The 25,791-nt window shown below is 45.3% G+C and overlaps 1 protein-coding gene across 1 annotated transcript in view; it reads left to right on the forward strand.

Annotated features, from left to right (window-relative positions):
* Positions 1-4,800: 4,800 nt before the first annotated feature.
* The window catches only part of LOC131091060 (obscurin-like), a 28,354-nt gene continuing 7,363 nt past the window's right edge, over positions 4,801-25,791 (forward strand). Inside the window, exons 1-20 of the mRNA XM_058036885.1 lie at positions 4,801-5,059; positions 5,988-6,023; positions 8,813-8,936; positions 9,268-9,401; positions 9,773-9,885; positions 11,576-11,764; positions 12,375-12,451; positions 12,918-13,118; positions 13,648-13,708; positions 14,337-14,414; positions 14,537-14,709; positions 15,255-15,281; positions 15,569-15,721; positions 16,436-16,481; positions 16,897-16,974; positions 17,841-18,873; positions 20,248-21,405; positions 23,486-23,596; positions 23,702-23,869; positions 24,287-24,409. Of these exons, the coding sequence (XP_057892868.1) occupies positions 4,801-5,059; positions 5,988-6,023; positions 8,813-8,936; positions 9,268-9,401; positions 9,773-9,885; positions 11,576-11,764; positions 12,375-12,451; positions 12,918-13,118; positions 13,648-13,708; positions 14,337-14,414; positions 14,537-14,709; positions 15,255-15,281; positions 15,569-15,721; positions 16,436-16,481; positions 16,897-16,974; positions 17,841-18,873; positions 20,248-21,405; positions 23,486-23,596; positions 23,702-23,869; positions 24,287-24,409 (4,342 nt within the window). The remainder of the gene's footprint in view (positions 5,060-5,987; positions 6,024-8,812; positions 8,937-9,267; positions 9,402-9,772; positions 9,886-11,575; positions 11,765-12,374; positions 12,452-12,917; positions 13,119-13,647; positions 13,709-14,336; positions 14,415-14,536; positions 14,710-15,254; positions 15,282-15,568; positions 15,722-16,435; positions 16,482-16,896; positions 16,975-17,840; positions 18,874-20,247; positions 21,406-23,485; positions 23,597-23,701; positions 23,870-24,286; positions 24,410-25,791) is intronic.

Consider the following 25,791-nt stretch of genomic DNA (forward strand, 5'->3'; position numbering starts at 1 on the left):
GCGGATGCCAGTGTGGTTTTTAACACCAAAAAGAGCAGCTTTATGTAAAAAATATAAATATCAGAATTGTTGTAGGCGAGGGGAATTGGTGGTGAAGATTACAAGGGAATGCCTTAGAGGGAAATGTATTTAAATATGATGTGTCAAGCTTTTCCAGTCTTAAAGGGAACAGTTTGTCAGAACAGTTTGTAGCTTTAAAAGCTTTGATCTAGGTGAACATGTATCATTCCATAGTGGAGCAGTGATGGGAGGTTTAGGAAAAGCCTGATTCTTCTACCTATGACAGAAATCTAGATGAAGAAGTGTAGTTTTTTTTGTCCATAAACTTAATTATTTTTTTCATGTGCCAGCTTTTGGTGTAGCACGGAGGTGAAAGTATCTAAGCTTTTCAGCATCCTTCAGTAGCCCAGGACAGGGGAGGTCTCCTGTCACCGTGTGGGCCCAAAGGTCATGAAGCTTCGCTGTGCTTTGACTCTGCTCTACAATTGTGACGCCAATTAGCTCTACCAAAATTTCTTCATAAACCTTTCAAGATGCACAGTCTGGTTGCATTTTTTTAACCTTCTGCCAAATAATGAGATATATAGTAGATGTTACATATACCAGGGATTCAAAGGGCTGCTCAGGCATTTTTTTAGTTGAAATCCCAGTTTGACTCTAGTCAGTGGAGAGAGTCCCACTGTTGTGAGGAAGCAAGAGTTTTGTTGTTCTCTTCTGCTTTAAGTGAAAAAGACTGTCTTTTCTAAATGACTGATATTTTCAAATCCACTTCCTAGTTGTCTGATAATGTAGGTTTCATTATCTTGAATTCTAGTGTGGTGGATTTATAAACCATATCTTTTGAAATATAATTCAGTTAACATGCACTGAAAGATTAATGTGCTGCACAAAATAATTTCTGCATCTGCAATCAAACATTAGCGAGGACAAAGAACCACAAAGTGGTCTTCAAAGACACCACAAATGTAGTCTTTGCCAATAAATATGACTGGATGAGGATTTGTTCTCCTGATTGTGCCAGTGGTGAAACATTCCTGCTAACAGATTGATCCATGATGTCCCCTATATGTGATAAGAGGAATTTACCACTGAGCTATGGCAAAGTAGCAGGAGCACAAAGACAGATTAAAAAAAAATAAAGAGAGAAAAAAGAGCTTTACCATAAATATTCAGTTGAAACATAGATCTGTTCCAAATGTATTGGGCTGCCAGTTGCAATTGCATCGTTTTACTGTAACCAGGAAGGTCGAGGTGCCTTGGAGAGGGACTGACTGTGGGGTTCCTCTGGAGCTTTCCAGCAGGAACGCTGCACGAGGGGGAGGCTGAGGTGCCCTGAGCACAGCCCATCCCTGTTGGCTTCACCAAAAATGGATGTAGCCCAGACCTCCAACAAGCTGCTCTGAAAAGAGATGCGTTCCCAGGCCCAAATATCGGTGCCAGCTGGAGTCAGGTGGAGCTCACTGATCTCAGCAGGACCCTGCACTGGCCCTCTCTGGTGACAGAGATGTGGGGTGGAAGGTCCCCACACCCTGGCCCAGCTGAGCTCTGGAGAAGTGTTCATTTGTGGATCCATTTGTGGTTTAGGGAACCCAGAAATGCTCAGGCACAGCTGAATTTCTAAGCAGCACGAGGAGAGAAAGTGGAGTGAGTTTCTGCCTTAGGAAGGAATGGATGGTAGGCTCAGGGTTTCCCAGCCAGGTGATATTGAGGAGCTTGTTTTGGAGGCAATATTCCAGCCAACAGGGAATGAATTCACAAAAGGTGCTTGTAGAAAAGTTATTTTTTTTCCTTCTGCAGCTGCACCTTGTGCTGACTAAAATGAACATATTGATTTCACAGCCTTTCACTTTCAACATCCCCTCTGGATGTTGTGTGCACTACCTTCATGATATAGGATGCTTTTCCAGTGGTGAAGGAAATCAAGCTTCCTTTATGGTACTATCCCATTTTTTATAACATCTCCTTGGTTTATACTGTTTGTTTTGTAATGAAGCAATAAGATGGATATATATATTAGTGCTTTTTTCATATATTGCACTGTACATTGGAAAGTAACAGGAACACAACAGGGAAATGCTTTCAAAGCTATAAATGTTTCTTTTATTTTGAGCCTGATTCTGATCACAGTTATTCCAGTATCAATCTTGAATAATTCCACAGAAGGAAGTGGATTTTATTCAGATTTATGAAGATACTGCTGAGAAAAGAATTTGCCCTGTGATTGTCTTCAAAAAATGTAATATTCAAACCAAAGATAATGAGGATGTATAAAGGAACATGGAGGTTTCCTCCTGTTGTGGTTGACACTCAGGTTTTTCTAAAGAATCTCTAAGGCTGCACTTCAAATGGTCATACAACAAATAATTATACTTTGATTCATTAGCTCAAAGCAATTAACATCTGTTTACATTTTCTTTTGATATTTAAGCAAAAGAGAATCAATTGAAGGGAATTTTTAAAATCCTATGCAGGGCTCTGTTCACAAAGTGAAAGGTTTATGAGACGTTCATTACATATATTTTCAAAATATTTTCCTAGAGGTTAAAAATTCTGCTTGTAAGTGATTAAACTGTGTAGATAACTAATGACATGTGTGGGGATTTATTTCCTGTAGATGAAAAGATACAGCTGTATGAAAGATTTTAATACAGTGAATGTTTAACTGAAATTCCTGGAGGTAAATGGGTATTAATAAAGTGGAAACTTCAGTTTGCTTGAGATACAAAAAAGAAAAAAAACCACAAACCAAAAAAAAGTTAAGTGCAAGATATGCTGTTAGATGCTGGGTTTAAATCAATAAATGTCTTGCATCAGCTGTCAATGGACTTGTTGGGTTTCTGTGTTCTTTGTTACATCACTTGATATTCCATCAGCTCATCCTCTTCTCCCGCTGACTTCAGCAGCAACTGGGATGCAGTCCAAGAATATTAATGCAGTTGGGCTCTTTCTCATTTTTCATGGACAGTTTCAGGAGTGTTGAAGTGAAAAAATCTAGTTTTAGGGATATTTCCAACTCAGGAATCTTGAATGATTCACATCCTCTTGGGTCCTTCTCTGAGACCGAGCTGGAGCTCCAAAATTTGTGTCAGTCTTGAGTTCCTGGGGATGGTTGAAGTTGTGGGGTGGAAAGGCCCAAGGCTGAGATTTTAGAGCTGGGAAAGAGGTTGTCCATCTCAGGCTGTCATCACTGTGGTGTTTGTTAGGTCTGTGTATCTTGGGGGATATTAAAGTTCCTCAGCCTGAATCAGTGTCCAAAGGAAGGAATTGGTGTAATGTCCCTTGGGCAGGGAGGGAAATGATGGTGGTAGAGCATGGGAGAGACCAGTGATTATATATAACCTCTAGATCTACATCCATACACCTGTGGATATATTTCCTAATTGAATGTTTCATGCCTTTCCAATCATTTCACTCATTGGCAGCTGCCCAGTTCACAGGACAGCACCAGTTGGCAGAAATCACAGCAGGAACACCAGAGAATCCAGGTATTTCTCTAGGAAAATATTTATTGTCTTCCAGCCAGCCCAGTGCTGATGAACACTGATGGGCAGTCTGGGACATCATGTGAGCAAATCTTGCTTTTTTCATCAACAGATTCAGGAAATAAATATTTTGTCACCATCATGATCATTGAAAACAGAAATCAAGTGAGATGTCTTTATCCACACATAGCCTTTAACTTTATTTTCTCAGGTCTATAATGGGAATTGACTTTCTTGAGGCCAGGAAAGGAGCAGAATCAAAACTTCTGTGGGGCATGCTCATTAATGTCCATGACATTAAACAAGTCAGAGCTGTTTTTTCCAAATGCTCTTTTTTTTTTTTTCTCAAACCATGTGTTGATTTGAGTTTTCTCTCTTGATTGGTGAGCATCTGCATCATGAATGTGATCATTGTCTTAACCTGACCTGCATTTTCTCTGTCTTCATGATTACATGGGGGCTTCCCTAAGTACATCCATCCCTTTGTTGTGCCTTTTCAGGATTTGTGGGAGGTTTATCAGGCAGGAGATTGGGTGAGAAGAGCTCCTGCAGTTTGTGATCCCATCCCAGCCTTCCACATCCCAACCCATGAGAAATATTCAGATATTGTGAAGCAAAACACATCACCCTATAGCGAGGAGTGGCTTTTCTGCCAGACTTTGATGAGAAAGAACAGCCCTCCCTTCATCCCCCTGCCCTTCTTCAGAGTCACTGATGAGGCTGATTCCTGTTCACTCCTTTTCCTTCCCTGTGAGATAACATCTTTCTTCATGTAGGGTCTCTATCAGTGCAATGGGTTCATTTCATTGGTCTTATCCAATTTTTGGGTTGATTTTTCCCCCAGAGCATTCCCAGGCTCCCCAGGGAATGGACATGTCCCCAAAGCTGCCAAGAGTGTTTGGATAACACTCCCAGGAACAGGGTGGGATTGTTGGGGTGACTGTGCAGGGCTGGGAGCTGGACTGGATGATCCTTGTGGATCCCTTCCCATTGAGGATATTCTGTGATTCTATGATTAATAAAGGTGTTGTTGACAGACCAACCAATGCCAGGTTGAGCTGGGAGATGGATCCTTTGTTCCACTCTCTGGAACAGGCCAGGTGTTCACATAGGTACAACTTTCCAAAGCACATTCTGCCAGCCTTCTTATTTTAACTCTCACCTACACTCCCTCTTTCTGGAATAAGGATTTCTCCATCAACTCCCTTCTCTAGGAGGGGAAAATGCCATGATGGCAGATATTCCTATGGGTTGGATGCTGCTGCTGTTTTCCTTTTTTGCCCTGAAGGGAGAAAAGTTGTTGTTCTTGTCTGTAGGAATGACTTCCCCCCCATCAGAGACGGAGACTTCTGTGCAGGCCTCGCTGCAGCGCGCTGACAAGGAGATCAAGACAGCCCTGAGAAAGCTGCTGGACTCGGCGTCCCTGCTGGTGACACTTCCCCCTGGCATGAGGGCAGATGGTGGCCTTGGCCTTGTCCCTGCTGGCTCTGCTCCCTCAGAGCCCTCAGGGGCAGCAGCCGGGCCCTCTGTGGTGCTTCATGAAGCCAGCACCCAAACCCAGACTGCTGGAGGCCTCGGTAGGTTTGGTGTGAAGGTGGGAGATGTTCCCTGAGAGTTGAGAAACAGAAAAATATTGAGCATGCCAGTAATGATGTTTTTAAGCTCAGTTTTCTGTGTTTTGGGGAGATGAAGATTAAGAGAGAGGGCATTCAGACCATGGAGGGTGAGTTGGGGTTAGTTAGTAAGTTTGGGGTGGATCTTTCTGGAAGCAGGAGGTATTTGAAAACCGTGGCTGAAATAGAGTTTGGTTCATCACATGCCCAAAATTAAGGAATAGGGGATCTTTTCCACCTTTGGGCTTCTCCCCTGGTCTTACTTTAAGTACTTTTGGGGAGAAGGTGGGGTGAGATCCCTCCTTTATATAATGGCTTGACCTTGGCCTTGTCCCTGCTGGCTCTGCTCCCTCAGAGCCCTCAGGGGCAGCAGCCGGGCCCTCTGTGGTGCTTCATGAAGCCAGCACCCAAACTCAGACTGCTGGAGGCCTCGGTAGGTTTGGTGTGAGGCTGGGAGATGTCCACTGGGAGTGGAGAGACAGAAAAATATTGAGCATGCCAGTAATGATGTTTTTAAGCTCATTGTTCTGTGTTGATGTGTTTTGAGCAGGAGAATATTTAAGAGAGGGCATTCAGGCCATGGAGGGTGGGTTGGGGTTAGGTTGGATCTTATTTTGGGGCAGATTTTTCTGGAAGCAGGAGGTGTTTGAAAACCATGGCTGAAATAGAGTTTGGTTCATCATCTGCCCAAAATTGGTTCATCATCTGCCCAATCATCCACCCTCTGTGGTGCTTCATGAAGCCAGCACCCAAACCCAGACTGATGGAGGCCATGGTAGGTTTGGTGTGAAGGTGGGAGATGTCACCCGGGAGCGGAGAGACAGAAAAATATTGAGCATAGCAGCAATTATATTTTTAAGCTCATTTTTCTGTGTCAATGTGTTTTGAGCAGGTGAAGGTTTAAGAGAGGGCATTCAGACCGTGGAGGGTGAGTTGGGGTTAGGTTGGATGTAAGTTTGGGGCAGATCTTTTTGGAAGCAGGAGGTGTTTGAAAACTATGGCTGAATTAGAGTTTGGTTCATCATCTGCCCAATCATCTGCCCTCTGTGGTTGTTCATGAAGCCAGCACCCAAACCCAGACTGGTGGAGGCCATGGTAGGTTTGGTGTGAAGGTGGGAGATGTCACCCGGGAGCGGAGAGACAGAAAAATATTGAGCATGCCAGTAATGATGTTTTTAAGCTCATTTTTCTGTGCTGTTGTGTTTTGAGGAGATGAAGATTTAAGAGAGGGCATTCAGGCCATGGAGGGTGTGTTTGGGTTAGGTTGGGTATAAGTATGGGGTGGATCTTTCTGGAAGCAGGAGGTGTTTGAAAACCATGGCTGAAATAGAGTTTCGTTCATCATCTGCCCAAAATTCAGGAATAGCGGATCTTTTCCAGCTTTGGGCTTTTCCCCTGGTCTTACTTCAAGTACTTCTGGGGAAAAGGTGGGGTGAGATCCCTCCTTTACATTCAGAGAATCATCTGGGTTTTGATTTGGTGGGGTGAGTAAGGGAGGTTTCTTTATTTTATTGTTTGCTGTAAACAAGCTGGAAATGTCTTTAATATCCTGGATGAACTGTCAGAGACTTTCAGAGGGTTGGGTGCCTCAAGTTCATCTGCATTTCACTGAACCTGGAGCCTGGACAGACTCCTTGCAGCTTCTGTGTGACTAAAACCAGCTGTGTGTGTGGCTCTGTCTTGCCAGGAGAGCAATTATTTTGTCTTTCTGTTGTTTTTAAAAAATCATGGATGAACGACAACCCTTCCACTCTTCCTCTGCTTCTGCCATAACAACTTAAGCTGTCTCTGTGTCAAGTCAGAATAACTGTTCCCCACCACTGTTAACTCAAAGGACAATGCCAAGTAAGCTTCAGCCCTCAAACTCCAGATCATTCCTTAAAAAATAAATATTCTTACTTAAAACTTAGCAAGAATAAAAGCTGTTCATGGAATCCGACCCAAAATCACAGCATAAAAAAAGTGTCAGGGCTTTAAAACCTTTTTTCCTTTCTAGTCACAAATCATCTTTGGAAATAATCCTCTGGTGGAGTGGGATGACTCAAAAATCCTTAGTAAAATGTCACCTAGCAGATTATTTCCACAGTCACAGCTACAGAGAAAATGCAATAGTGAATGAGATGGTTTGGCAGGTCTTTCATCTTGTTATGGGAATTATTTTAATCAGATAGAGACTTGACACCTCTCTCTATGATCACTTGCCTTAAATAAAAAGGAGGTAAATATTTCAATAATGCCGGTGATAGAAAAGCACAATCCCACAACCTGGGATCTCTGATCCAGTAATTCCTTGAATAACCATGTTTTCCACCCCAGTGGAGCTGTTTTATGTGATTTCTAGAAACAGCTGTTCTTTTCCAAAAGCAGCCAGCACCAAACATCCCTAGAGTGCTCCCTAAAATATTCCCACCTGCTGGGTAGAAGATTCCTCTGGATTTAACCTTTTCCCCTTAAATGAAAAAGGAGATGATGCACTTTATCCTATGGTGTAATTCCAATGGTCAATATTAAAAGACAATCAGGTACTTCGGGAATGTGAGATCAAACCAGGTTTTGAATCTATATCTGATAAAATAGTTAATATTAAAAGAAGAAAAATAACTGAAATGGCCTTCAAGCTGCACCATGTTTTGGTTTCATCAAGCCTCACATGCCAGACCTTGTTCTGGTGTAGCTCAGAGCTGTGCAAGGACATTTTCCAGTGGAGGTGCAGCAATGCTGATGCTAAAACACCACCAGGTCTTCTGTAAGAGTCCGTATTACCTCCATATCAATCATATTGATATTGGGCTCTTTCTCCAGGCAGCACTGACAGAACCAGAGCACACAGCCTCAAGCTGCACCAAGGGAAATATAGATTGAGTATTAGGAAAAAATTTTTTACAGAAAGAGTGGTAAAGTTCTGGAATGGCTGCCCGGGGAGGTGGTGCAGTCCCCATCCCTGGGTGTGTTTAACAAAGCCTGGATGTGGCACTGGGTGCCAGGGTTTGGTTGAGCTGTTGGGGCTGGGTTGGACTCGATGGCCTTGAAGGTCTCCTCCAACCTGGTCATTCTGGGAATTCTGTGAATATCCTCAGCCAGGACCTGCTCTGACCACCAGCTCACGTGGCTGTGAACTCACTCATGTCCCTGGTGCTGTCTGTGATCACAGCAGTGAGTCAGGAACTGTTCTAACACAAAGCTGAATGGAAAAATTCATGTGGACAAAGCTAACACTGGGTTATTCCCTGGAATGCATTTCAGGGATGGACTTGGCAGTGCTGGGTTGATGGCTGGACTTGTTTCCAAAGGTCTTTTTCAACCTGGATGCTCCTGTGATTCCACGACTTCCTCAGAGTCATGAGCCAGAACTCAGACATGGTTAAATTATCTCCCACAAAGGCTGTTTGAACCCACACTATCCTTCTAGCTCACCTCTATTTCCCTGTCCCTACCAGCTGCCTTTCCTACCTTTGTCTGTGTGTATTTCCTTACAGAACAGTCAGTTTAGCCCAGTCAGCCAAGTGCCACCACTCTGGTGTTGTCCAACCCCTTTGCTTCGTGTGCTCTTTGCTAAAATGCCAAATTCTCCTCTAACTTCAGTGTCTGCACCCAGCTGAGCTCAGGTGGGCTCAGTTCTGGCACGAGGCACACCAGGAACGGCTCCAGAGGTTGGCTCTGGGGTTTGGATATGGTCTCATGAGTGGCATGTCTAACCTGCCCAATTTCTGCTGCCAGCCAAAGCTCAGAGGGAGGTTCCAGCTGAAGAACCAGGGGTGCCAAAGCCCAGCCCTGCTCCTTCCAGGGAAGAGGAGGCTGCTGGAGGGGAAAGCACTCGGGAACGCACTGTTCCCATTGACAGGTAAATAAATACCCACCTCCACATATCCAGGATATCCACGTGGATTTCTGACTTTGGTGCAAGAAAAGCAAGTCCCCTGTGGTGGATCCAAACAGTTTCTTGTAGTTTGTCAATATTTTTAGAATCCTGGTGACAATGCTTTGTCAAGGAAGGGCAAAAAAACGTTGGAGAGAAATTAATCCCCCCCCCTCCCCAAACCAAAATTCTTCCTGCATTAATTTTAAGCAAATAACTCTTTGTCTGCTGGTTAAACAGATCAATGGCAGGGTGTAATCCTGCACCTCTTGTTGTGTGGCTATGCCATGATCTTTTCTCTTGGGTTTCTTGAAAGAACATCTCCAGATGCAGGGGCAGGAGGCTGGTACAGGAGAGAAGGAGACGTGGTCTGGGACGTGCACAGTGAAGTTTACATCGAGACCACAGAAAGAACTCGAGTGTATAAGACTGAGGAGAAGACTCCAACAAGTAAGACCAAACCCTCTTTCCCTTTCCCATGATTCTCACTGTCTTCTCTTTTGGTAACAACTCCTGACTGTTTTTTTTAAATTTATTTGATTTTTTTAAATTACTTTTTAAATTTAATTTTTCTTTTTAATTTTTGAGTGGTAACTGTTTATTAAACAAAAAGTAATAGGTAAGTGTGAAGACAAGCCTAAAACTAATGCTAGCATGAACAACCCGAAATATATTGCTGTTGTACCTCTTGATTTGACTTTAAACTACTGTTACATTCTAAATAGTCTGTCCTATAAATTCTGTTAACTCCAACCCTGTCAGCACGCTGGGAAAGAAGTTTCAGTTTCATTTGCATGCAGCAAATGCTCTTTTCTCACCAGGTCCTCCTTACATGCAAGTGACAATAGAGGATGTGCAGGTGAACTCTGGGGAACATGCCAAATTCCAGGCAGTCATTGAAGGAACCCCTCAGCCCACAGTTTTGTGGTTCAAGGTGAGTGCAGACTCATTCCTGGCTGAGAATCAGGACTGCAGTGCACAATTCCACAGGGAATTTCATCTGCTCTTTCCTCCCACACCTCTCACACTGACTCTGGATTGTGTCTGTAGTTTATGGAACCAGCTGTTCCCACTGAACCACCACCTGTGCATCTCACCCTGTGTTGTCACCCTGCAGAGAGGGCAACCAAGATGGTTTTGGGGATCAAAAAGAGCACAAAGAGAAATTGTTTCTACCTGAGTGCCACTGATGTGTGCTGCAGTTTGGGGGCAGGACTGGGATTGAGTGGTTTATCCCAGTTGTCAGGTTTATTGTGACTTCCAGGCTCTATCTTTCCTGTAACTACTTAGTAAAATCAATGTGACTAAGGACAACGAATATTCTGTAGAAGGGAGAGAAATTATTTATTATCCCTTAGAATATTGTTGTCATATCTTGCTAGAGCCTCCCTTCCAGGCTGAAGAGCCCCAGTCTGCTGTCAGTGTACTCATCCTGAGGCTTTTACAGAGGACATTGATGATGATGATGTACCAAATAGTGCCACACCATGGGCAAACCAAGCATTTATCAAATTATACTCTGTGTCTTATCCTTCATTTCTTCCCTAATAATTTCTACTATCTGGTACCTTTTAGCTCCCACCAAGCACTGAGCTGGTGCTGCTGTGGAGTGATTTACTCCAACTTAAATTTTTGTTACAGTTTTTTAAGGAAAACCTTAGAAACAGAGATTTTATGTGGGAAAACAGGATTGCATCACTTCATATTTGTGGTATAAGATACATATATGTACATATTATAGTATATGTTTTTATCTTGCATTTTTCTGTCATAGGGACATTTGCAATTGCTCACAATCTGCTCTGTGTCACACACACTCCATCCTGCCCCTTTCTTCATAGGACTTATGAAAAAAATCCAGTATCACAGAACCATTAAGGTTGGAAAGACCTCCAAGGTCACTGAGCCCAACCTCTGACAGAACACCACCTTTTCAACCAGACCCACAACCAGTTGTTTCTTGAACACTTCCAGGGATGGCGATGCCACCACTGCCCTGGCAGCATTTTCTCCTCATTTATGTGAGGTTCTCCTCTTTTATATGAGGTTTGCTCACATAAATAGTCTGTGTTGTGGCTCTGCTCCCATATCTTGCTTTTGAAGTGATGCTTTGAGAAGGCTGACCTAAAGCAGAGGCTGGACAGAGCTAAAGAATAAAGCAGGGATTTATTCAAAGGCCTCCATGGATCCACCTTGGGCAGCACCAGAGCCCAGCCAGGGCTGCACCCAAGATGAACCAAAATGGCCCCAAAATGCACGAGCGCTGCCGGGGTCTCTCCCTGGGATCAGTTCTGCTCCATTTGCACCTTGCAGTTCATTGTCCCATCCCAGCTTTAGCCCAGGCAGTCCCACCCTGCTTGTTTTTCTCTCTCCAGCCCACGGGGTTTGTGCTCCTGGGCTGAGATTTGGATCATTTGTCCTTGGTGCCCAGCTGGAGCAGGAATTGTTTTGTCTCCCTGCTCTGTGCACAGAGCTCACCATGCCCTGATGTGGAGCTCAGAACTCCACACTAAAGCAGCACAGAATGTGAAAATATAAAAGCTAAACCTGACGCATCAGAAGAGCAGAAACGTCTGTTTCCATCTTGGCTTTCCCAGTGCCAAAATGTCATTTCCTTCCCTCAGGGCACTTCACTGCTGACAGACAGCAACAGGATCCATCAGGGGAGGGAAGGAACAACTTATTTCTTAGTCGTGGACAATGCTGCCCTGGAAGATGGTGGTGTTTATACCTGTGTTGCCAGAAATGCAGGAGGGGAGGTTTTGTGCAAAGCAGAGCTCGTCGTACGTGAAGGTAATGCCATCCTGTCACCTGTGATGGCAATGTCACCCTCTCACCTGGAGGGCAATGCCACCCTGTCACCTTTGAGGTCAATGCTACCCTCTCACCTGTGATGGCAATGTCACCCTGTCACCTATGAGGGCAATGCCACCCTCTCAGCTGCAGGAGTTGTCTCGACTGCCATGGCAGTGTGTAATTTGTTGCAGTCATTATTCTGGTACCTGTATGGAATCTGTTCTGGGTTCCTGTGTAGCATTTACATATGGCCAGTCTGGCAGGATCCAGGATAAAATCAAATCACAAAATCCCAAAATGGTTTGGGTTGGAAAGAACCTTAAAGATGCCCTAATTCCAAGCCCCTGCCATGGGCAGGGACACCTTCTGCTATCCCAGGTTCCTCCAAACCCCATCCAACCTGAACACTTCCAGGGATGGGGCAGCCACATCTCTGGGCAACCCCAAAGTTAATTTTAACACATTCTTCTTATCAAACAACTCCACTTAATTCTCCTTCAAAGTTTAGAAGACCCCTCCAATTTTTCCTGCCTTAAATTGTCCTGTAATAATAACTTTGCACACTATTAGCAAGGTATTGTTGTCTGAATATTCACCCTTTTGTTTTTCTTTATTTCCACAGCTAAGAAAGACCAAGAAGGGAAGAAAGTGGCCACAAGGAGAAAGCTCCACTCCCATTATGAGGTTAAGCAGGAGATTGGAAGGTAAATAAATTTTCCAACTCTACAGCCAGGGAATTCTCATTGCCCATCTGAGCTGCTGAGGCAGAGGTGGGTCCTGAGAAGATGGAGATAAAGGCAGAAGGGGGATGTCACTCCAAGGTGTGCTGGGGCAGCTCCAACCAGAAAAAACATCCAAAGGCTCACAGATTAGTGCCTGGATGTGGCTTCTTGGCAACAGGAGCATCCCAAGCCCGTCACATCAATCTGTCCAAGGGATGCAGGAGCACCAGCACGAGCCTGCATCAGCTGCAACAGCTTTTCTCTTCATGGGAACACCTTGCTTCCCTTTGGAGACAGCCAGGAGAGGGCAACAGCACCTCACACACAGCAAAACGAGCTTCTCGTGCTGGAGAAGTGAAGGACAGAGCAGCAGGGAGCTGTCAGAGGCCAGGCTGGGGGAAAATCTCTGCCCAGGTCTGATCAGGGCTTGTCCTTTCATTCTGCACAGGGGCTGCTTCAGCTTCGTGAAACGGGTGGTGCACAAAGGGAACAGGGTGTCCTGTGCTGCCAAATTCATCCCTCTGAGGAGCAAAACCAAGTCCAGGGCTCATCAGGAGAGGGATATTCTTGCCTCTCTGTCCCACGACAGAATTACCAGGCTCCTGGATGAGTTTGAAACACGAAAAACACTGATTTTGATTCTGGAGTTGTATCCTTTTCTGTGCAGTTGTCTGTGGAAGAGCCTGGGTAGTACTGGGTAGAGCTCATTTATGAAATAGCCAAGTAATTTTTTGTTTGTTTGTTTGTTTGTTTTTTTCCTGAGTGAAAAGGGCGCACACAATTCTTCTCTGCACAGCAGGATAGCACAGCTCTGTGAGAGCTCCACTGCAATCCTCATCTTCTGCTGGGTGAGAAAAATCAGACTTGTATATGCAAGTGTGAATGAGTCATTAAGCACCAAAATAATTTTGAAACATCTGGAAGTTATAAGCTCTGTTCCCATGAGATCCTGTCCAGGTGAGCATGAGGGAAATGCAGAACAGAAACTCCAAAATCAACAGGCAGATTTTAGCAGAAGTGGCACCAGGTTTAGAGCAGACCATGATGATCCCATAGCCCATGATGATCCCATAGCCTGAGATCACCTCGTGAATTCTGCTCTTGGCTGGATGGAGGAGGTTCCAGAGTCAAAATAAGCTTTTCCACATGGTTCTGTTGTCCCTTAATGCCCCTGTCAGATGCTCCAGTGAGGAGCTCCTGGATCGTTTATTCAAGAAGAGCGTGGTCACTGAAGCTGAGGTAATTTCTCATTTGAAAGCACAGTCAGTTCTTTCTGCATTTTCCTTTTGGAATATGATAAATGTCTTTGAACCAGTGATAATCCATCAAAGCAGAATTAGCCTTTACAATGTGTTCCTGGCAACTTTCATTGCTAGTTGGGGTTTTTTGGGGAATAACTACAAACAGCCAGGGGGATTGACTACCAGCATTGCATTCATCCTAAAAAAGAAATATTGTATTTGCTCTCTTGTCATAATTTCCTTGCTATCTGTCATCTGGAGCTCCTATCTCCCCTTATTTAGTACCACTTTATCACTTTATCCCCCTGTAACTGTACTCTATCTACTCCCTTTCTATCTTCAAAAGAAAAGCTGAAGTTATGGTTTCTAAGGGATTTTTTTTACATCCTTGGTGCTAAAAGTTCAAAATGTTTCATATCTCCCATCTAGTAGCTAGGTGTCCAATATTTATTGGTAAAATAATTCTTTTTTTGGAGAAATTCTCAGAGGGAAACATCATAGAATGCTTTGGGCTGGGAGGGACCTTTAAAGATCAAATCTTGGTGAAATCAGGGACTCTCCTATTTACTCTCCCTGTTTAATAATTGTTTATTTATTAATTGTTCAATAATGGACTCAATTCTCAGGTCAAACTGTACATCAAGCAAATTTTGGAAGGAATCAAATATCTTCATGACAACAACATCCTTCATTTGGACATCAAGGTAATGAGCAACGACGTGTTGGCCAAGGATTGGGTGTTCTCTGAATTATTCTTACAACTAAAAATACTCCCTGCTCTCAAGAAAAAATTCCCCATTTATTTATTTTCTTTTTCATTGAACAGCCACTGAATATCCTCATGGTTTATCCTGAGAGGGAAGACCTGAAGATCTGTGACTTTGGGTTTGCCCAGAGGATCACGCCCGTGCAGCCCCAGTACAGCAAATACGGCTCTCCGGAGTTTGTTGCCCCAGAAATTGTTTCCCAGTCACCAGTGTCAAAAGCAACTGATATCTGGTAATCTCTCATTCTCCCAAAAAGCTTTTCCAGGCCCTCAATGGCCTGAATTTCTATTAGCTGTTAATTAGTAAATGGAGCAGTGACTATAACACAGGAAACAAAGTGAACGCTGACAATACAAAAGCCATCAAGGCTCTTTAAAGCTCCTTCTGTCTAATTTTTTTCAGCCATAATTGAACTCTGACTGCTAATTAATGCAAAGAAGCATCTTGGAGGAGATGATCTCTATTCCAGGCAGCAACTAAAAGAAATAATCCTAAAGAGCTTTCTAGAAAAGGCAGAAAAGTTAAAAAAAAAGAATTATTTTGAGTCCTTTCCTCTATCTGTGATTTAAAAATGAAGGATTGCTTGAGAACAATTTAAGAAAATATTGAAGGAGAAAAATGAATAGAAATGGAAAAAATCAATAAATAGCTTTTAGGATTTATTATTCTAGAAAGGTGAGGAGAAGGTGATCTTGCTGTTTCAGTGGCAGGAAGAGGGGCTTGAGAAGGATGGAAAATTAGTGACAAAAATAACATTTGTGTTCCCTCTCTCCTCAGGGCTGTTGGAGTCATCACATATTTAAGGTAAATAAATCTTGGACACATTCCCTCAATAACCCTATGTCCATCAGAGCCCTTCAGCGCTTTCAAATGAGGGACTTCAGTGGAGCATTCAGTCCTCCCATAATAAAGAAAATTTATTTTGTGGTTCCCTCATTTCCTGGTTGCTCCTCACGAACATTGCAAGTCCCAGGCATCGAGCCCCTCAAGTATTTAAAAACCCAGTGTAAGCATTTGTGCTTCTATCATTTGAACAGAAAACAGAAACCTAAAACCTGTCTCCTTTCATTTTATGGTGTTCAATAAATAAGCCTCACGTGCAAGTCTCCATTTGCTGGGGAGAACGACAGGAAAACTCTCCTAAACATCCAGAACGGGGAAATTTCATGGACCATTCCTGATGTTGTTCACTTGAGTGAAGATGCAAAGGACTTCATGAAAGGGATCCTGCAGCAGCACCCCAAGTGAGTGCCCTCCTGTGCCTCCCTCTGTTGGTGTCTCAGCAGCCACAGCCCAGCTCATCGTTTGGTTTGAAAAGGAGAAAGCTGAGTGAGATGTGCTGCATTTTTCCCTAATTCTTCTTTATTATTCCCCATTACCCAACCCACCACTCGGATATTTGCCAAATTGGCCTCTCCCTGGTGTGGTGATGTCTTTGCTCCCTGCCTCCCCCAGGCTGAGGAGTTTCTAGAATGACACAGACGAGTGGAAAGAGCACAGACTGGTACTGAGGGAATTAAATAACATTGACCACATTCATTAAGCAATTTCAAGTACAAAAGTTGGCTTGAAGGCATATTTACAGGCATTTGGTTTTAATTTCATTCCTACTCTTTCTGCCTGCTGCCAAAGCTATTTTCACTCTGGCCGCCTAAAGAGGCAAAGTCACTCTCAGAGATGCTCTGGACACCTTTGGGTTCCTGCAAAGAGCCAGGAGCTCTTCCTGAGCATCTGGGGGAGTGTCAGACTGAAAAAGGAGGATGTTTTCCCCTCAGGGGAAGGAAACCTTGAGTTGGAAGCTGCTGTGTGTCTTTTTTGTTCCTTTGCTCCAAATCAGCATCCCAAGGACACAGCCCTGAGTGTACATGGGTGTCTGCATGCAGCAGCACCTTCAGGAAGATCAGCGATTGGTGTTGGAGGGGATTTCCAACTAAAATATCAATCTGTTCTCTTACCAGATCCAGGCCAAGTGCTTTGGACTGTCTTTCCCACAAATGGTTCATGGTAAGTTTGTCCTGGTCCTCTATTAGTCAATTTTCCCTAAGATCCAATCTGAACCTCCCCGGTGCAACCTGAGGCCATTCCCTCTTGTTCTGTCACATCAGTACAGAAAGGAAGCTGGCCTTGCAGACCAAAGTTTATATTCCAAAGCCTTAAATCACTAAGGAAAAGAGTCAAAAATTGCTAACAGCAAAAATAATTTAATGACAGATATTGAACAGGTTCTGATTTAATCACTGAAAAGCTCATTTTGTCTGCAATTTAACTATGAAAGAACTGCAGCATTTGATCTACTGTAACTTTCCTAAATTAAACAATTGTGTAAAGAGAGAATTCTTTAAAAAACCCCACAAAGACACCTCAAGAAATGAAATCAGTATTTTTTAACCAGTGGTTTTCCTCTCATTCCACCTGGCAGCACAACGTCCCTCTTGAAGCAGCCCATTTCATTAACACCAAACAGCTCAAATTCATTGTGGCTCGGAGCAAGTGGCAGGTGAGTTGCCCCTAATCTGTGTTGATTCTGATTAGTTATATCTATTTTTAATTGCTGAATAATTTAATATTATAACTGATAATTTAATATCTGAACCTTCAAAAATCTTTTAGGCTAGAGCAGCTAGCTCAGCAGAGATCTGAGCGTGGCTGGGAGTTGGGAAAAAGCCCAGGAGAGATGGATGTGTCAGGAATTAATTATCTAGGGTTTTACTGCCTGGAATCCCATGCAGGAGCCTGTAAGACACAAGGTTGTGTCTAAGTTAGGTGCCCTCAGCTGCCTTTGCAATCAGAGCTGAATTACAGAGAGGTGCCAAGAAAATGCCTCTTTTCCTCAAGTTCTCTCAAATAATTGAATTGATTGCCTTCTGAACATGCCAGTTTCTCTCTGCTGGCTGGAAGGAGAGGCCCAACTTCAATTGAGATGCCCTACATGACAGAATTTAGAGCAGAGGAATCCCATCTACTACTGTTCTGCTGCCTAAGACACTGGAGGTTGTATTGCAAAGGATTTAAAGCTATTTACACCTGCGAGTCTCTCATCTGATGTTTTCCATCAAAAACTCCTTTCCATCTGTTTTGAGTGGCCAGATTGACTTTGGAAATCTCAAACAGAGTCCTGTTTTCTCCCAGTCACCAAAGCAAGTGTGTTCCCTGAAGTCAATTTAATGTCACCTGAAGTCAATTTAATGTCATGTCAATGAAGAGGAAGATTTGGAGAGAAAATGAGGCCTGGATTGGTAACATGTGCAGGGGGTGGCAGTGTCTAGTTAGACTCATGGGTGCAGGAGTTCATTTTGCTGTGTTTGCTTTCCATACTCTGACCATGTTCCCATCTCCTTCTGCTGTGTTGTGTTTCCTTCTCAGCGCTCCCTGATGTGCTACAAATCCATCCTGGTGATGAGGTCCATCCCAGAAATCCTGGAAAGGACCCACGACAACAGCTCCCTGGCCATCTCCAGACACCTCATTGAGGAAAGCACTTCATCCAGCACCAGTGGCTCCTCCTCAGACAACGAGAACTCAAATTTCCCCCAAAAGAAGCACTTTGGCTCCACCCCTGAACTGCACTTGCCCGTATTTGATGCCCCGAGCCATCCAGAGCCTCTGAAACGTGCGAGTGAACGGGAGCACTCCAAAAGCTCCATCCCTCCAGTAAAACCCATGAGGAGGAAATATGCCTCAGTGAAAGCTGAGGTGGGGGATAAATCACCCACAGAAAGCAAAGAGCTCGTGGCAAGTATCTTACAGGAGAAAGAGGAGAGGCTCCTTCCCAGCCTTCGGGGAGAGCCATCCCAAAAAAGTATCGCTGCTGAGCCTTCATCCCTGAGGGCTTCCACAGAAAGCACATCACTTGTGCATCAGAAAGAAAAACCAGACACACCTTCATCTGAAAAGGACAGAGGTGAAGAGGCAGAGGATGGGGCAGAGAAGCCATCTGCCTTTGTTCCCAGGCAGAGTGTCATTAAAAGCACCTTCTACAGCCAAGCAACGGAGCTGCCTGCGAGGCCGCCTTCGTCACCAGGCAGGGAGTTCAGAAGGCACCTGGACAGAGCCAGGAGGACTTTCCGGAAGGCTGGCTATTCAAAGGTGCCCCTCAGTGGCCTCCGAGAACCCCTCCTTGAGCAGTTTGAACTGGAAGAAGAAGAAGAAGAAGGAGGAGATGATCGCAGAGAAGCTCTGCTGGGATCCTTGACCAAATCTGCGTCGTTTGACACGGCCAGGAAGCCCCCACACCCTGCCATTGCTGGTGGCAGCCGCAGCCGCTCCCTGGATGACTACAGGCTGAGATCCTCCAGATCCCTGAGGGAACAAGAGATTTTGGAGGAGGACTGTGATGTGTTGTCCCAGGAAAGCTGCGCTGAAGGCAGCGATCACTGCGATGTTTCTGCAAGGGCTGGCAAGGAATGTTCTGCAGGCCCGGCAGAGCAAGGGGACCTCAGGAGAGCCAGCAAGGATTGCTCAGGAGAGAAACCCTCTCCCTCCACACACTGTGAGGGGAATGGGTGCCCACCTGCTCTCATACAGCACGTAGAGGGACTTCCAGTGTCACCTCACAGGAGTGAGAATAAGAAGCGTTTATTGAAGAAGTCAAAAGCCACTGAGATTGAGGAGGACGCTGAACATTTGGAAGGGAAAAGCCCCATTCCAACTGCCCAGTGCTCAGATGTAACAGCACCATCAGCTCCAAAACATGAGAGCACAGAGGGTAAATCTGCCTCTGGCCATGCCTCTGACTCTGCTTTTCAGGAGGGCAAAGAGTCCATTTCAACCCTCACACATTCAGAAACCACCCCAAAGTCATCTCCTCTGAGTAAGGGAGGTGTGTGTCTGCCTCAGGAATCTGCTCCCACTGACACCCACCCAGATCTAACAGGTGGAAGCTTGCTTGTCAAAAGGACAGCCCCAGCCCCACCTTGGAAAGACAAAAGGCAGAAACACTCAGATGAAAAGACTTTGGCTCATGGCACTGCTGAATCTGAACCCATGGAGTATGAAAGCTATGCTGCTCCAACAGAACAAACAGAAACTGAATCACTTCCAGTATGTAAAGACAAAAGTGAGGAAATTCCTGGGAAAAGTGTTCCAGCAGCTACCGTCACACTGAGCAAACAGCCAGGTACCTTCACAGCTGGTGAAGGTGTTCCTCAGAAGCTGAAGAGCCATAAAGATGTGTTATCTGCTGTCCTGGACAATGCAGAAGCAGCTGTTACAGGAATCACTCCACCATCAGCCCACAGTGGTGAAAGCCAAGCATACAAGAAGGCTCCTGTTCACTCAGACACAGCAGCAGCTGTCCTGAAGGGAGAGCAGCTCGCTGCTCCCAAAATCCCACCACCAGGATCAGCTCTGGTCTCTGATGGAGCACAGCAGGCTCTCAGCAAGGAGGAACTTGCTGCTCTGAGGAGTAAAACCTCAGCTGCCACAGGGGTTTTTTCCAGTTTGGCCCATGAAGGAGCTGAACCCCAGAAGGTTCCTGAAGGCCACGGCTCAGAGCCTGCTGCTCTGGAGAGCAGACACCCAGCCAGAGCTGCCTCCTCCCAAAGCACTGTGGCCCCTCAGGTCTGGGAGGGTGAAAATCAAGAACACCCAGAGGTGTCAGTTCACAGGGAGGTGAGATCTGTTGTGACAGCAAGTGGAAGGCGAGCAGCTGGACAAGCTCTGTCTGCTCCTTTCCCCAAGGCTGGACATGGGGTGCTTGAGCAGCACAGGGCTGGGATTTCAGATGGTCTGGAGAGTGGCAGTTCAGGTGCATTAACTTCTTCACAACCAGAAATTGCTCCAGCTGCAGCCTATGAACTGGTATATGAGGAATATCCAGAGGGTTATGGTGAGGATGGAGGCATTGCCTTAGAAAGTGGAAGTCACGCTGGAGAAACTGCCCCACCGCTGCTCCGCAGGGATTACCATGGCCAGGAGCTGTCACACCACAGATCTTCTTTTTACAGTGATGAGGAGTCTGCTGTGCTGGAGGGCTTGGTGGATGAGATGGTTTCTCTCTCTGAGGAGATGGATGTTTGGGCAGAGTCAGTTTCTGGAGAGAAGGGAAGCAGGAGGCACATTTCTCCTCCCAGAGGGATGTCCTACAAAGGCAGCCAAGCACACATGGACACCTCCTTCCCTTCTGTCCAACAGGGTGGAAGAGGAGAGGTCGCTGAGCAGGATGACCTTGCAGAACCCTGCCTTGCTGTGAGTGAGGAGCCAGGAGCCCTGGAAGAGCAGGGAGCACAGACAGTTCCTCATGAATGTGAGCACCTGGAGGACTTGGCATTTGAGACCTCCCCTTCCAGCCCAGAGAGCCTTTCCTCCACAGAGAGCTTGGACACTGCAAGAAGACACATCCCAGTGATCAAGGACACTGGCAAACACCCAGAAGTCTCTTTGGTGAAAATCAAAGACCTGTCAGATGAAACACCCAGTGTTGGCAGCGGCCCCCAGAAATTCGACATCTCAGAAGTGGAGCCTGCCTATTTGAATTTCTCAGATTTGTACGACATTGTCTATTTCCCATTTGAGTTTCTGAGCTATAAGAAGCCTTCACCCAAACCAGTTCCTAGAAGGTTCATGTTCCTTGGTGAAAGGGCAAGGTCCCCTCCTGCAGGACATCTCCATAAGGATAAAAGACTGTGCATCAGGGAGCAGGAAGACAAGAACAGGAAGAACCGTTTGGAAATATCTGAGGATTCAAAGGCAGCTAACTTAGGCATGGGGAAAGGGGCAGAGAGCCATAAAGAAATGTATAGCTCCCAAAAGGACTCCAGTGGGAAGCAGAAAAGCTCCTTCCACAGCAAGCCTGGACTCTTTAAACCTTATGCAAGGTCTCATTCAGTGGAGCAGTCAGTGGAGCAGAGTCTGAAGAAGAAAGTAAAAGCTTCTGTCGCCCACATTTCAAGAATCCTAAAAGGAAAGACATCTCCTGAGCCAGAGGAAGGTAATTATTTCCCTCAGTTCCTTTACAGATTTGCTGCCATAACTGGGCTCTGCTACAGCTGCCCTTTTCTCCCCAGCATGTTTGAAGCTGTGGTTAGACCAGAATTACAAATCTGGCTGTGGCAGGTTCTGAATTCAGCAGTCTCCACCATCAGGTCTCTGTTACTGGCTGTCTTCAATGCAGTCAGCTGGGTTAATCCACTGATGGAAGGGGCTCAAATTCCCTGTTTGAGGTGGCACAGAAGCAGAGCAGGGCTGGGTGATGCTTTCTTTGCTGCAGTTGTCATCTGACCATGGCAAATCCCTCAGGTTAAACTAACTGAGAGAAGCTGAAGTCACCCTGGTTACTGGACATGGGGATCTGTCCTTTCTTCTCTGCCATCCCTGGATATTCCCTGTTCTTCCAGGACACTGTTCTGTTTGCAGCAGCTGTCACAGACTTCCCTGTTAATCAAATGCTGGTTAATAAGGGAACCTGTGACTATTTATGTGTGAAGGCAGGACTGTCACTGCAAATAGATGCCATGGGGAGAAGGATGGCCTTGAATGACTTCTCATCCTTTCTCACAGCAGAGTTTGGTGAGCTGGGAAGTGAGGCAGCAGAAAAGGAGCTGTTAATAGGGGCTGAAGGATCTCTGAAGAGGAAATCAGCACTCCCTTCATTCAAGCTGCCAAGCCTCATCCCAAAGGAGAAAGGTATTGCTGTGGCAGGAGTCATTGGTTTGTTTTACCCCCAGAGGGTGATTCAGGAAAGAATTGCTTTATCCCTGACAAGTTTCCCCTTGGCTCCATCAGGAGCATTTTCTGAGGTCATGTTACTGTCCCAGCATTCAGCAGAGCCCAGACAGATACTGGGAAGGGCAGCTGGGGAGGCTGTGGCAACTGTGGGAGGCTGGCGGCCACTGTGGAGAAACACAGAAGAAAACCTGAATTCCCCCTTTCCCATGGAGATAGGAGCAGATTTAATGCTCTACAGGGGTTTTTCTTCTTCAATATCCATCTTTCATGTCTCCTTCTCTCTTCTTGTGTTGTCTCAATCAGAGAATCATTTAGTTGGCAAAGACCTCTAAGTTCACTGAGTCCAACCATTACCCCAGCACTGCCAAGGCCACCACTAAACCATGTCACCAAGTGTCACACATCCTTTAAATCCCTCCAGGGTTGGTGATTCCTTGGGCATCCTCCTCCAGTCCTTGACAACACCTTCCATGAAGATATTTTCCCTAATACCCAAACTAAAGCTCCCTTGAGGCAACTGGAGGCCATTTCCTCTTGTCCTGTTTGATCCCCTCATCCTCAAAATTCCATAATTCAGTTTTGCCCCCACATTTAGGTGTGACCAGAGGAAAACCCTTGATGTGACAGGGTCTCTCTCTGCTCTGAGCTGTTCTGCTGCTTTAGCTGTACCAGGACTGGGCAATGCAGATATTCCCCATGGATTTTCCAAGATCCATCTGGCCTGTCACATTACACCCATGGGTGAACAGGGTTCCTTCACCTGTGCGCTCTGTGCCCACGGGATTCTTCAAATGGTGGTCAAAGGAATGGGACACCATGAACCAGAAAGGTTCTTGAGCCCATTAAAAATGCTCTCTCATGTCCTGCAGGGATTTATTTTTGTACCAGGGCTGGGCAATGCAGTGGATTTTCCAAGATCCATCTGATCCGTCACACCCATGGGTGAACAGGGTTCCTTCACCTGTGTGCTCTGTGCTCAGGGCATTTTCCAAATGGTGGTCAAAGGAATGGGACACCATGAACCAGAAAGGTCCCTGACCCCATTAAAAATGCTTTCTGATGTCCTGCAGGGATTTATTTTTGTACCAGGGCTGGGCGATGCAGATATTCCCCATGGATTTTCCAAGATCTATCTCATCTGTCGCACCCATGGGTGAACAGGGTTCCTTCACCTGTGTGCTCTGTGCTCAGGGCATTTTCCAAATGGTGGTCAAAGGAATGGGACACCATGAACCAGAAAGGTTCTTGACCGCATTAAAAAAGCTTTCTGATGTTCTGCAGAAATTTGTTTTCCACCAAGCCCTCCAGGCCATCCTGAGTCCCCCTTTCCCTCCTCTCTGCAGCCCCGTCGTTCACTGAGGAGCTCACGGACCAGGCTGCGGCTGCCGGACAGTGCGTGACGCTCTCGTGCCGGACTGCACCTCACTCCTCCCTGCACATCAGCTGGTTCAGAGGTGACACTGCCATCCCTCCAGAGAGCCCCTGACCCTCAGGACAGGGCCTACAATTACCCCTGTATAATTTGCAGGGTATTTATCTCCCCCATCTCTGCTTTCCAGATGGGAGACCTGTCCAGAGCAGCAGCCGGATCCTCATCTCCTCCACACTCAAACACTTCCAGCTGTTAACAATTCTCTCTGTTAATGCTGAGGATTTTGGTATTTACACCTGTGTGGCCACAAACTCTCTGGGCTCAGCATCCACCTCTTGTGTCATAAGAAAAGCAGGTGAGAGAAGGAGTAGCTACAGAAATAGGTATTTAAGTAATTTTGTCCACAAAAATGTAACCTATCAATACCTTGGAGATGAGATTTCTTCACATGGGTGGAGAAAGAGAGAGAGAGAAGAAGATCTCTCCCTTGCTGTGGTCCACAGCCTGTGCAGGGTTCATTCCCTCTTCTTCACTCTATTTTCTCTCCTGGATTAAGAGCAACTCCAAGATAAAATCTTAATACTGAGTTTAAATCAGGGATGGCAAAATTGCTGTTCCACTAGCTGTGTGTATATATACGTATACATAAAAAACATTTACATGTTTTATATATAAATAAATAATATGTGCAGCTGAGACATGCTGGGTGTAGAGTTTTGTATCATAGAGTGCTGCTGTTAACACTCATGGGCTTTGTGCCTCCTCTCCACAGAGGTTCCCCCCAGCCCTCCACCCCCTGACATCGTGGAGGTCTACAAGGATGGAGTGCAGGTGGTTTGGAAACCTGTGGAAACCAACACCCCTGTCCACTACAGTGTCCAGTGCAAGACTGAAGGTAAAGTGCTGTCCTTATGCTTTGCAAGGGACATCTTGGTTTGTATGATCTCTTCACCAGCTGAAAATTTTATTGTTATTCAGAAACAGCTTGATTTAACTCCTCAGTTTAGAGTTAGAATGGGATTCATACAGGTATCATTTAACAATCTAAAAGTTTGGGGTTGTGCTGGTTAAATCAGCCTGGAATTTGCATATCCATACCTAGGCTTTGCTAAAGTGTGAATCAAGCAAGGTTGTGTGAAAGCTACAACCAAAAAGTGAGCAGCTACAGGAGAAAATGCCTGGTCTGATATAATCTGATATAAACTCTGAGTAATCTGACCAAATGAGACACTAATGAAACAACATCATCCCAGGCTCAGGTTTTCTGTACAGTCTTGGAGAAAGATGATTTATCAAACAGGCAATTTATCCTCTGCTGAGCAGCTGTGCTTTCTATTCCTATTGACTGTGGAGGAGGCTTAGGGCAAAGAGCCAGGACAAAATAACCAAAGTTTGACAAAACTGCATCACCCCTTTGATATTCTCTTTTGAGGCTTGGTCCAGAGGCTGGTGAAAGTCAGTGGATCATTTAATCATGGAATGGTTTGGGTTGAAAGGCACCTTAAAAACCATCTAATGCCAGCCCTCCATCCATGGGCAGGGACACCTTCCACCATCCCAGGGTGATCCAAGCCCTGTCCAGCCTGGCCTTGGACACTGCCAGGGATCCAGAGGCAGCCACAGCTTCTCTGGGAACCTGTGCCAGGGCCTCACCACCCTCAGAATAATAAATCCTTCCTGACATTTAATCTAAGTCTCTCACAACCCTTCCCACTCATCCTGTCACTATCTGCCCTTGTCAAAAGTGGATGTTTTCCTGTTTAGTAGCAAAAGCTTTGTATCAAATCCCCAAGGCTGTTCTGTCTCTCTTGGGGTGGATTTGCTGTTGTTATTATGAGTGTGATAGCAATTCCTGCTGCAGCCACACAAACTCAGCCTGGATTCTGCTGCTCCCTGTTCCTTCACTAATTCTCCAAACAAACAAACAAACAAACAAACAAACACACAAACCCTCCCTTCTGGATTAGCATGGGCAGCAACTTTCTGCCCTTTCCCTCTGGAGCTGGTGTGAGTCACCTTCCCTCCAACACCACTTTCTTTGTCATTATTCCTTTTGACACAACTGTAGGAGAGATTTTGGGGAGGATACAAACACAAGTTCTTCCAATTAGGAAGGAAAATGGGGAACAGCATCTATATTTTCCACTGTGTTCTGTTTATTTGGCAGGAACTTGCAAAATCTTGCTCTCCTGAACACAGGAGGATTAAGATAATCAGGAATAAATTCCTTTTTTATCTATTATTTGAAAACAGGCTTTTCTATGCTGCTTCTGCACA

The sequence above is a fragment of the Melospiza georgiana genome, chromosome 1 (genome assembly GCF_028018845.1).
Source record: "Melospiza georgiana isolate bMelGeo1 chromosome 1, bMelGeo1.pri, whole genome shotgun sequence".
NCBI lineage: Eukaryota > Metazoa > Chordata > Aves > Passeriformes > Passerellidae > Melospiza > Melospiza georgiana.